The 12255-nt window shown below is 41.9% G+C and overlaps 1 protein-coding gene across 4 annotated transcripts in view; it reads left to right on the top strand.

Annotated features, from left to right (window-relative positions):
- chd7 (chromodomain helicase DNA binding protein 7) overlaps positions 1 to 12255 on the top strand; it is a 62364-nt gene that overhangs the window by 30018 nt on the left and 20091 nt on the right. For 2 of the 4 annotated variants that reach the window (XM_084546974.1, XM_084546973.1), the window contains exons 5-21: positions 139 to 280; positions 1981 to 2109; positions 2530 to 2595; positions 3687 to 3742; positions 4592 to 4706; positions 4966 to 5049; positions 5150 to 5287; positions 6227 to 6348; positions 6965 to 7208; positions 8517 to 8693; positions 8992 to 9135; positions 9245 to 9343; positions 9495 to 9684; positions 9776 to 9992; positions 11234 to 11429; positions 11724 to 11891; positions 12075 to 12254. In XM_084546974.1, coding sequence (XP_084403100.1) covers positions 139 to 280; positions 1981 to 2109; positions 2530 to 2595; positions 3687 to 3742; positions 4592 to 4706; positions 4966 to 5049; positions 5150 to 5287; positions 6227 to 6348; positions 6965 to 7208; positions 8517 to 8693; positions 8992 to 9135; positions 9245 to 9343; positions 9495 to 9684; positions 9776 to 9992; positions 11234 to 11429; positions 11724 to 11891; positions 12075 to 12254 — 2467 coding nt within the window. Of the gene's footprint in view, positions 1 to 135; positions 281 to 1980; positions 2110 to 2529; positions 2596 to 3686; positions 3743 to 4591; positions 4707 to 4965; positions 5050 to 5149; positions 5288 to 6226; positions 6349 to 6964; positions 7209 to 8516; positions 8694 to 8991; positions 9136 to 9244; positions 9344 to 9494; positions 9685 to 9775; positions 9993 to 11233; positions 11430 to 11723; positions 11892 to 12074; position 12255 lie in introns of all 4 variants that reach the window. The other 2 variants (XM_084546972.1, XM_084546971.1) reach the window with 1 other exon arrangement.

Here is a 12255-nt window from a genome sequence, read left to right as displayed (position 1 = left end):
ACACATACGCACACACACACAGGCATGAATGTCTGGTAGTCTGTAAAAGAGCCAACACTTTGAGGAATAGGTTTTGTTTAACCCTTTTTTCCTATAGTGTATTTTAAGATTTTTTTTTTTCCCCTCTTCCTGCAGCAGTAAAAAGGTAGAGTCAGATGGCGGGGCTAGTGCTGCTAAGAAAGATTCCAAGAGGAAGAGAGAGGAGTCGGTCAGCGATGATGTGGAGGTGAAGTCTCCACCCCCCTCTCCTCCCGAAGAAGAGGATGATGATGGTGTACAGGTAGGATACACACACAAGGAAATAGGGATGGCATTGATTTGAACTACTACTGCTCGTTCTTTTTCCCTAATATACCACTTTTTAACAAGTTCATGTCAGTTTCGCATGTCCCAAGAATGTGTCTTTCAGGATTCAGCTCATGTGAGAGTAAAGAGTAAGAAAAGGGCTGTCTAAGGCAGTTTAAGGTGCACTATCACACATATGTGACATGAAAACACAGTGACCCACACCCAGCACTTGTTTTCCTGGGTTTAAATCAGTCTTTAGAGTTTCCAAACTTTTTGATTGTCCCTCAAAAATTTCAACACAGCTCTGACCTGTGAGCATACATCAGAGCTATAGGTAGAACATAACATGTTATAGTGTATTTCTATTGTTTTGGGGACGTTGCCATGAACAAGAAAACTACTTCACCTAGGTCTTTACTCCCTAGATGGCTGCTCCTGTTTACCCTTGCGGCCAACTGAAGAGCATTCAATGTACTCTGCTGTAATTTGTGAGTTGGCAGAGCGGCACCAGTCAAAAAGAATTTAACAGGCGGACTACAAGGCGCTGCTCATTTGGGCAGATCAGCCTACAGGGGTGGTGCTTATCCTGCTTAGATATCACAATGGAATGCACACTTAAATGGTTCATTCATGCATTTTGATCTAGGGACAGGAAAAAATAGAGGGATGTTCTTTCCTCATATTTTTAGTCCTCACTGGGGTCCTGTAATTACGCTCCAACACAATAAAAAAAAAAAAGTGGACGTTACATAATGTCTCCTTTTTGAGAACTGAGGGGAAAAAAAAAGAACTGAATTAGGAACTATCACATGTGCTGTATATAAATTACCATTCTTGGTAGCAATCTGCAACGGCACAGTTTTGAACAGAGCACTAGACTGCAATGTGATGATTGAGATCTAAAATTAAAATAGATATATAACTAAATCAAAAGGAACTGCAAAGTTTTTAACAAATTGATACCATATACTCTTATAGATTTATTAACTCATGTATTTTTTTAGTTTTTGGGTCTAGCATACATATGTAAGTGGAGCAGCGAGCTCGGCAGCTAGTCTTTTGACATTTGCTCAAGCAATGGCATTGTCATCGTCGACTCTAGTGAAGCATGACCACCGTTTTGAAGGTTTAGTTCCCCCAATCTTGTCACATTTTTACAGACGTCATTAAACCTTAACTGATACCTCACTGTCCTGGCCTGTAGAGGTAGAAGCCACTGAGCCAGTAGGCACCTGTTGTTTGTGTTGTAAACCTACCTTGTTGACAGACAAAGCAGACAAGCTCCCTGTCAAGTTCACATCATGCACCTTCAGCAACTTTTCAGCTGCTACATAGATTTTTCATTTCAAGTACAATTTGAGATCTTTACCCTTCTGCAGTTTTTAAAACAAATCAGAGAAGGACCTGAATGTATACTTTTTTAAGTGCTGCTTTAATATTTAATATTTGGTATAATGTTTGATGGAACCAGCAACTCTCGGCTGTATTGTAATTCTGTTGAGTTTAACTAACTACAAATGTATACGGCCCCCTTTTGGAAATGTATCTAATTTGCTTTAATGTAGATGAACATTTTTCTAAATAAAAGTGTGAAAGGAGCAAGGTAACGAGTCATCTAGTCGCAATTTTTGGACAAGCTACTGAAATGTCTCTGGGCAAACATTTACCCCTTTCTGTCTCTGCCTCCTCCAGAAGCGCCGTTCTAGCCGTCAGGTGAAGAGGAAAAGGTACACAGAGGATCTGGAGTTTAAGATCTCCGAGGACGATGACAGCGGGGACGACTCACCAGCACCAAAATCCCCGTCCTCATCACAACAACAGGTGCAGCCAGAGTTTTTGGTATTTGTGTATCTTGGAGAGAGTCTGTTAGAGTCTGTTGTTAGAAAGTTAACAAGTTAAATTCTGATCTATCTGGGTATATCAATAAGCTGGATACAGCAGTTTGAGAGTGAATTTGTGATTGTTTTGTTGGCCATGATATATTTACAACAAATTTCCTGAGGTGAATTTTATGATGTGTAATATTGGCCTATATAAAAACTGAATGACAGTGGTTTAATTCCTTAAAGTATTCTATGAATCTATTGATTTAGTACAAAGCCAAACTGCAATTAAACAGCTTTTATTTTAAAAGCAGCTTTTACCCAAACACACTGTAAAGTTTCTGTAAAGTGTCGGAATGCTGATACAACACATGTGACAAGCTGGATCAGATTCACCAATTGTGTGTTGTCTTTCTAGGACGTGGCCGAGGCTGAGGGGCCTGTTGTGGAGAAGATCATGGGCTTGCGCAACTCCAAAAAACAGGTAAGATGCACACACACACGCGCGCACACACACACACCCACACTGCAAAGACACTTACACAATGCACAGAGAGATTCATACAAGGAGAGATTGAACCGAGTCATGGTTTACGTCATCTGATTAGCCGCTCCACAGCTGGCCTAAGCAGATTATACACACGCAGTGACAGACACACACACATTGAGCTTAGACGGCACATGTATTCACTCTGTAAGAAGAGACTAGAGTTCTTGTATTTCACTATTTGTGTGTGCTTGGAGCTCTGTGTGCTTCTGATTGACTGTCTGTGTGTGTTGGCTGGCTTTGTTTTATACGCCTTGTCTAAAGAAAGCTCATCCCTCAGCCAACTAATGCGCGCACGTACAGTCACCAGCCAATTTTCCTTTGCTAGCCAGCTGCCAATGGGTTACCCCCCACCTACACATGCACACTCTCTCTCTTCTTGCTCACTCTCACAGCTCCATTCAGAGTTGACCTCGGGCTTGGCACACAGCCAAAACCACAATGCTAGCTACGCCAGACGCCAAGCTAGCGTTTCCTCAGGCAGCGTGTGTGTGATTGATGATTCATGGCATTACAGTAGTAGTAACATGGTGTGCGTGTGCATGCTGCAGCTGCAGTAGTAATAGTGAATGAAAGTGGATGGCTTTGCTTGAAAGAGCTACTGTTTTGGTATTTCCCTGTTTATATGCATGTTGCATTTATGGAAAAACACAGTGCAAATACATTGGTCATACACAGATTTGAAGTTGAATTTGTTCTAAATTTTCCTGGTAAAAATCATTGAAACTTTTTTCTGGCTTCATCTTCTGCGGTTTAATTGGGTTTTATATTGCAGCCACATCAGCAAATAGCTGCAAGACAGACAAGACATGAATGAAACAATAGCTTCTCTCAATGTGAGAATGTCAAGCAAAGTGAGATTCAGTGTTGACTGTCATGACAGTGTGAAACCAGTATGCACACTCTGTCTGTGCCACTTCACTAATTCAACCACATGTTGTATAACAATGACCAGCCACTTCTGCTCATTTGCCATGCAGCTGCTATATTTGCAGTGATTATTAATCTTTTTTTTTTTTCCTTTTCAGCTGGAGTCGGGGGAGGAAGTGGAGGTTGAGGAGTTCTACGTCAAGTTCAAGGGCTTGTGAGTATTAGCTAGTTTTTTTTTTTTCCTTTGCTCTCTACCTCCTTTGTCCCTTTCGCTGCAGTGCTTCCTCTTTCTATAGACCCTTTTCCAACACACACGGCAGACAGTTCAAGGCTCTTGAAGTGTGAAAAGTATATTCATCCTAGATGTCTTACTAGGATTTTTTTTGTGTGTTTGTTTTATATGATTGATGTGCTGAGTTAAATGAATTCTTGCATCAGTAACACAAGTGGTAGTACATTTCCCTCACCTCACATTACTAAATATATGATCTCTATGATGATTTGCAGCCTGGACAGATTGCAGTCTAGACAGCAAAAACTGGATTTTGCAAATAAGGTTAAAGTTGCATGTCCAATACACAAATGCTGAACTCATGACTTGCAAATAAGTGTGGAGAACGCGGTTTCACCTGAAGGCACACAGGTTCACTCTACATAGACTGCAATTTTCACAGCATTTTTGGCAGAACGTAATATGAACAAAAAGGGCAACATGTATCATTTTTTGAACTAGATCATCTTTTTTTTGGAATCAGTCAATGATATCACATATGGCAGCAGTTGTAATGTAATGGCCACATGGTAATGATCATGTCTTCGATTAAATAAGTAAGAGAGCCACTTTATTTCTGTTGGATTGGATAATTTCCCCGAAAGTTCCATCAGTTTCTGTAACTTCAAGGTCATTTCTTCAGACATTTTTGTGCATGATGGCACAAAAGAATTTTTTTTTTAGATTACAGCGTTAAAGGATGAAACTCAAAAGATAATCTGCTGTATTTGCTTCATAACGCTCTGTGGCTTTGAAATGAATGACGTGCTTCTTCTGTCTTTCGTGTCTCAGTTCATACCTTCACTGTCGCTGGGCGGACTTGGAGGAACTGGAAAAGGACAAGAGAATACACCAGAAGATCAAGAGGTTTAAGGCCAAGCAGCAACTCAACAGCTTCATAACTGAGGTAAGGCCAGAGCTCTGCACTACAATCATCCCATTATCTGGGTCCTGACCTCACACTTGCATGGAAGTAACTACTTAGAAGGGTCAAACGAGTTGGCTGACAGTAATGTTTCAGATTTGAAAACCATACTTGATGGATGATACTTGGATCGCATTCTTTTTTTTACTGAATAAAAAGGCTTCAGTCCTGTTCATTACGTAAGTCAACTTGTCATAAAACACTGCTTCTAACTGTAAATGTCCACTTGTTTTCTCTCCAGATGGATGATGAGCCTTTTAACCCAGACTATGTGGAGGTGGACCGTGTCCTGGATGTTTCAGAGAGCCCAGATGAAAATGGAGAGGTACTTTGATCTCTTTCATGGGTTTGAGCCACTTCCTTTATTCTCCCCCTCTCCGCACGCTCACCAAACCCCCTCTCTGTTTTTGTGTGTTTGTGTGCAGACGGTGACCTTATATTTGGTGAAATGGTGCAGTCTGCCTTATGAAGACTCCACCTGGGAGTTGAAGGCTGACATCGACCAGTCCAAGATAGAGGAATATGAACGCATCGCAGCACGTACACCCAACACTAAGAAAGTGGTGAGTAGTTGTGCGTGCGTGTGCCCGTAAACGCTCGCTGGGTGCTATCTGTCTCCCATTCTCCTCCTAGTAGGCGTGTGCGTGTTTGTGTGTGTTGGCCGGCTGCCTGCTCCTTCCTCCTCCAGATTTACAGCTCCCTTAACTGCTCTCCACAGGGCCACGTTCTTGTGGTCTTACACACTCACTCACACACAAACTCACACACGCCCTGCTCTTGTGGCCAGGCCAAACCACTAACAGTGTGTTTAATGCTGAACAGAAGCAGCTGACTGGCTGTGGTCTTTCCCTTCCTCTCTCCCTGTCCATCTATTTAACTACTGCCTACTGTTTCTCCTTGAGGCCCATGTTAGATATATTCCATCAAATAGTGACAGTATTTGGGGGTAGTTTTAGTTTTAGATTCACTTGTGGCGCATTTCTCAATGGCTGGCCATTTTGACTGTTGGACCATTTGCAGTGAAGATAAAATACTTTCAAATGAGTTGTTGTAATTTTGTATCAGAAGCCATGCTGTGTTTTGATGTCTTTTTAAAGCATTAATCTGTCAAAATGATCATCGTGGAATGCATTTCATTCTTTCAACATACTTTAAACACATGTCACCACTAACATCCTTTGAAATCACAGCTTACCATCAAAGGACCCAGTTCGTTGTGATTCAAATAAAAGTATATTTGAGTGACTGGAGCCTGACGATTTTGTTTTGTTGTTTTTGCCTGAAATATGGCTAAATCAATTAATCAAAAGGAGCCATTTATCTATTTATTTATTTATTTTTTATTCAGTCTGTGTCAGCTCTACACATGGCCATCAGACCCAGTTAAAACACATGTACACCCTTTCAGTTATCAGCATCCTTGCATCACTGATTTCATAGGCATTCATAAACAAGAGGCTTATATGCTTTAATAACCCCAAGTCATTTCTTTTTCTGTCAAGGATCGGCCGCCTGCAGCTGACTGGAAAAAGCTGGAGGGCTCCAAGGATTACAAGAACGGCAACGCACTCAGGGAATACCAGCTAGAAGGCCTCAACTGGCTAACTTTCAACTGGTACAACTCGTAAGTCACCATTAATTGTATATTGTTAGAATTAGCCCCTAACTGCTACTGTCAGCCGGTGCATGTAATAGCACCTCATTTAATAGTCTTAAGTGGACATTAAAGTGAACATTAAGTGGTCCTGTGGTATACTGCAGTTTAAGTTTTCCCACTGGCGCCATCCATGCCTGAAATGTACGCTCTGGTACAGCACGAGTCTCTTGTGGTATCTATTCTATTTGCACTCTCTACATTCAATAGTACAAAACTCAATAGAGTTGATGTAAACCTTTGTTATGATTTCATATCCCCCAAATTTTAGGTGATTATTAGTCATGGGTTTTCTGCAAATTTTTCCAGTCACATATGGAAGTGATTCAGCCAAATAAGTCCCTTTTCCAACAATAGCGCATCAACTATTTTCCAACTTCTCTTTCACGTTTTTTTTTTTGCATTCAACCAGTGTATTTGAACACACTGCCTCACCCTTTTGGAAAAGCAGCATTAATAAACCAGGAGGGAAAATCATTTAGGTCATTGAAGCCTATTTATTGAGTCATGTATAAGTCAAGGCAAGATGTACTTGATGTAAAATCTGTTAATTTCTTCCTTTGTCCACATAATTTGTCCTCCACAGGCGCAACTGTATCTTGGCTGATGAGATGGGTCTAGGGAAGACCATCCAGTCTATTACATTCCTTTATGAGATTTACATGAAGGGTATTGAAGGACCATTCCTGGTCATCGCCCCTCTCTCCACCATCCCAAACTGGGAGAGAGAGTTCAGGACCTGGACTGAGCTCAACGCTGTGGTCTACCATGGCAGCCAGGCCAGTCGCAAGACTATCCAGGCCTATGAGATGTACTACAGAGACGCACAGGTAAAAGAGAATGATATGGAGCTGTAAAGTCTACTTACTTAAACTCAATATGCTGTCTTGTGAGATTTTGGGCAATATATTAGTTTATGTATTACTAATAATGTACATGGGGTTAATCTGGCTGACCTAGTCAAGAATGTAGCCTTCTGTTAAGATAAAGTTAAAGGGTATATGCTTACAGTAAAATAAGAATAGAGATTTTCCAGATATTTTAGTACACTGCCATGTAAGACTGGGAGAGCTGATTGAATCTGCTTGCACAGTTGTGGTACATATGACCAAAAAGTAGTTCTGTATAATGACTGCACAGCAAAACTAGGGATGTAACACTGCACTGAATGTAAACAGTGCATTGATTTGCAGAAAGGTTTTCCAGATATTACCTAAATTTGATAACTACACTCTAGTTGTTCAGTCCAGTTTAACAATGTTTCTTTAGTTTCTGTAAGTCCAAACAGCCATTTCCTTATAGTTTTGCATTTTTAAATGTATTTACGATGTAATGACTAAACCCAGACACAAGTTTAGATACAATGTGAAATAATTTCATTTCACATTGTATAAGACATAGGAAAACATCCTGCAGCCGCCCTGAACAGGAAGAAACAAGAAGTTATTGTGTGAGGCAGTCAGCAGATCTGAACACTTCCTCGGTCAGGGGAAATCTTCAGCCTGCTGGGATAGACAGTGCTCCTCTGCTGCATAAGCTGTTTACAGTCCACTAGCTGTAAGCCATACACTGTAAGCTGTTATTGTACAATGCTGCTAACATGTCTTGGTATAACCTACGCCACAATGAGCCTGTGAAGAAAATAAGCTGTAGTAGCAGTGTACTTGCTAACTGCTCGTTCTTAATCCAGGCTGAGGTAATCCTCAAGGTTGCAGTGGAGGGACGTGTTCTTTTCTCCTGTCCTGTCTACTTTAGCCCATACACCAGATACATGTGACTCTATAAGCAAGTTACCAGTTGCGTTTTGTTGTGTGTTGATGTGGTTTGAATAAACAGACTCACAAAAGTGTAAATACTCAACAGATGTTTTTTTTATTGTTGAGATTACTAAAATGAACAAATACCAGAGTTTGTTTTAGATGGGAGGACTGTCGCAAGTCCAACACTATCTTCTGTTTCAGAGATTTCTTGGCTTTTACATTTGTGGAGCCGCTATCGCCCACAGTTAATGCCTTTTATGTTTGACCTAAAAGTACAGACAGTTTGTCTCACAGATCCACAAGGTAAGATAATAAACGAGTCGCTGACACCGTTCTTATTGACCTTCATGCTTTTCCCCTCTTTCTTTGACACTCCAGGGCAAGATAATAAAGGGAGTGTATCGGTTCCATGCGGTGATAACAACCTTTGAGATGATTCTGACCGACTGTCCAGAACTCCGCAGTGTCCCGTGGCGCTGTGTGGTGATAGATGAAGCTCACCGTCTAAAAAATCGAAACTGCAAACTACTGGAAGGACTTAAAATGATGGACATGGTGAGTGCCGCTAACATAGGGGTGGCTGAGACGAGGAGAAATAAAGGAGTTAAGTGATATGTGCATACAGTTTATTGGCACACAGGAGTGCATGTTAATTATAAATAAATGTTTTGTCTAGTAGGAGGCTTTATACATTTTGACAAAATGTGAGGGCAGTTTGAATTGGGCATATAACCCAGTGCCGTGATAGGAAAATCACTCTCATCCTCTTCAAGGGTTAAAATCCTGTAGACACATCCTGCATTCCAATTTTGAAACTCTAAATATGTCTTTCCTGCCTCTGCCTTCTCCTCAGGAGCACAAAGTTCTGTTGACAGGAACTCCTCTCCAGAACACTGTGGAGGAGCTCTTCAGCTTGCTCAACTTCCTGGAGCCAGAGAGATTCCCATCTGAACAAACATTCATGACTGAATTTGGAGATCTTAAGACTGAAGAACAGGTAACATGACCAGCCAGTCAGTATTGTGGCAAATGTGGTGGCAGGGATGGTCTTTCAAGTCTCCAGGATTCCTAAATTTCCGTTTCCATAATACTTTATTTTGTATCAGGTTCAAAAATTGCAAGCCATTCTGAAGCCCATGATGCTGAGAAGACTGAAGGAGGATGTAGAGAAAAACTTGGCACCCAAGGAGGAGACCATCATTGAGGTAGGAGAGTTGGTTCATAACTCAGTGGGGTCAGTCAAAACTCACTTGACGGTCTCCATTCGTCCTGCAAACATCAAGTTCTCCTCATCTGTTGGAATCTGTTTTATGCTCTTCACGATTTTGGATCATATTTGGATATTGTTGTTGTCAGGTGGAGCTTACCAACATCCAGAAGAAATACTATCGGGCCATTTTGGAGAAGAATTTCTCCTTCTTGTCCAAAGGAGGTGTAGGAGGAGGAGGAGGAGGAGGAGGTGGAGGTGGAGGATCCAGTGTCCCCAACCTCCTCAACACCATGATGGAGCTGAGGAAATGCTGCAACCACCCCTACCTCATTAATGGTGCATACTCATTCTTCCAAACGTATGACTTACCATAGCAAACAAGTTATATTTTAGTTCCTTTTTATAATTATTATTGTCTCTTGTCCAGGAGCGGAAGAAAAGATCATTGAGGAGTTCAGGGACTCCCATGGTGGCAGGACAGATGTGCCGGAAATGGCCCTTCAAGCCATGATCCAGGCTGCTGGCAAGCTGGTGCTCATTGACAAGCTGCTGCCCAAACTAAAAGCCGGTGGACACAGGGTACTGGTGTTTAGTCAGATGGTCCGCTGTCTGGACATCCTGGAGGACTACCTCATCCAGAGACGGTGAGAATAGGCAGAACTTAGCCATTTTCTTTAAAACTGCAAGGGCCCAGTCCCTTTATGAGACAATTTGTTATTGATGCTATATAAATACAATTGAACTGATGTTTTGTTTCTGTGGACACAGAATCCAATCGAGTATTTAACAACACATTGCAACATTTCAAACTTATTTGAATGGCAGATGGAAATTTGCAATGTTGGTATATACACCGATCAGCCACAACTTTAAAACCACTGACAGGAGAAGTAAATAACATTGACCATTTTGTGACAGTTCAATGTTCTGCTGGGAAACTTTTGGACCTGGCATTCATGTAGATATTACTTAGACATGTAGCACCCACCCAGACCAGACCAGACACCCCCACCCCATAGCAATGACACTCCTTGATGGCAGCAGCCATCCCCAGCAGGATGCAGCCTGACCCAGACACACACATAAAAACACTTTAGGAACAACTAAAAAACATGAAGAACAGCACAAGGTGTTGACCTGGCCTCCAAATTCACTAGATCCCAAACTGATCAAGTATCTGTGGGATGATCCACAGAGGCCCCTCCCCTCAACCCATAGGACCCAAAGGCCCCCACTAACAACATTCTGTTGCCAGACACCACAGGACACCCTCAGAAGGACCATGTCCATTCTCAGATAAGTCAGAACTGTTTAGGAGACACAAGGGAGACCTACACAATATTAGGAAGGTGGTCATAATGTTATGCCTGATTGGTGTATGTATCATTGAAGAAACAACTGTAACCTGCTAAATTTGGCCAAACCTTTGCAATCTGCTTGACAGAAAATGTGAAGGTATTTAGTTTGTGAGCTGAAATGTTTCAGAGTTTTAACTCTGAGGAGTAAACTCCTGAAACTGATGTAATGCAATGAGTGAGACCAGGGACATCTCATTCTGGTAAAGACACTCAGTCTACTTGTGTTTGTAAATTGGTGTTACAGAATATTTCCTCCTTCACCAAAGATCTAACAAAATTGTGACCTGTCATCAAATTAAAATGTACTTAACTGATAAGCTTAGTGAGTTTGCGTTTTGTGCCTACTCAGTCAGTCTCGGTGAAACACTTGCATATGCAGTGAAATGCTGCTCTGGACAGTGCTAAGATTGGCTCGATAACAAGTCTTCGAGTCAGCTTAGAAAATCTTTACCACAGTGTTGACTGCTCCTTTACAGGAACCCCTGTTTGGTGACAGTAATTCACACCTGTCCTCCCACTCTGTGCAGATATCCGTACGAGCGTATAGATGGCAGAGTCCGTGGTAACTTGCGTCAGGCAGCCATTGACAGGTTCTCCAGACCAGACTCGGACCGTTTTGTCTTTCTGCTGTGTACGAGAGCTGGAGGACTCGGCATCAACTTGACTGCAGCGGATACCTGCATCATCTTTGACTCTGACTGGAACCCTCAGAATGACCTCCAGGTACAAGCCTCATGCTGCTTCACCTACAGAGAGTTTAAGGGTAGTAATTTAAGGGTACTGTAGAGTCCTTACCAGCTTTCAGGGTGGACAGTTTGGAGTTCAGACAGTCTGCCAGATATAATGACTCTGCCAGCCACATTTAGCTCTGGTTCACTGGACCATATCATTAGTCCTCTGCTGTAACCTTACATCTCCAGCCGAATACACTCCTACAGAGCAAAGAAAAAGGAGTATAAAAAAAAACAACAACACAGAACAACATGTTCATGAGTCTGTAAATGCTTTGTCCACCAGGCCCAGGCAAGATGTCATCGTATTGGCCAGTCAAAGGCAGTCAAGATCTACCGCCTGATCACCAGGAACAGCTACGAGAGAGAGATGTTCGATAAGGCCAGTCTGAAGCTGGGCCTTGACAAGGCTGTGCTTCAGAGCATGAGTGGACGAGAGAACGCCAACAGTGGGGTGAGACGCATAACACTCAAAAATCTAGATCAGTAACTTCAGATTTATTTTATTTGAAGTTTATCTTTAGTGTACCTTGTTTTAGATATTCACTCATGAAATATTCTCATACAAGACTTTGGGTTCACCAGTAAAGACTTAAAAAAACAAAGCAATTAAAAGTTGTTGTTGTTTCTTGTCCAGGTCCAGCAGTTATCCAAAAAGGAGATTGAAGACTTGTTGAGGAAGGGAGCGTATGGAGCTCTGATGGACGAAGAAGATGAAGGCTCAAAATTCTGTGAGGAAGACATCGACCAGATCCTCCAGAGACGAACCCACACCATCACCATTGAGTCTGAGGGCAAGGGCTCCACGTTTGCTAAGG

Source organism: Chelon labrosus (assembly GCF_963514085.1).
Source record: "Chelon labrosus genome assembly, chromosome: 6".
Lineage (NCBI taxonomy): Eukaryota > Metazoa > Chordata > Actinopteri > Mugiliformes > Mugilidae > Chelon > Chelon labrosus.
The sequence above is the reverse complement of the archived record's forward strand: the minus strand, read 5'-3'. Positions and strand labels throughout refer to the sequence as shown.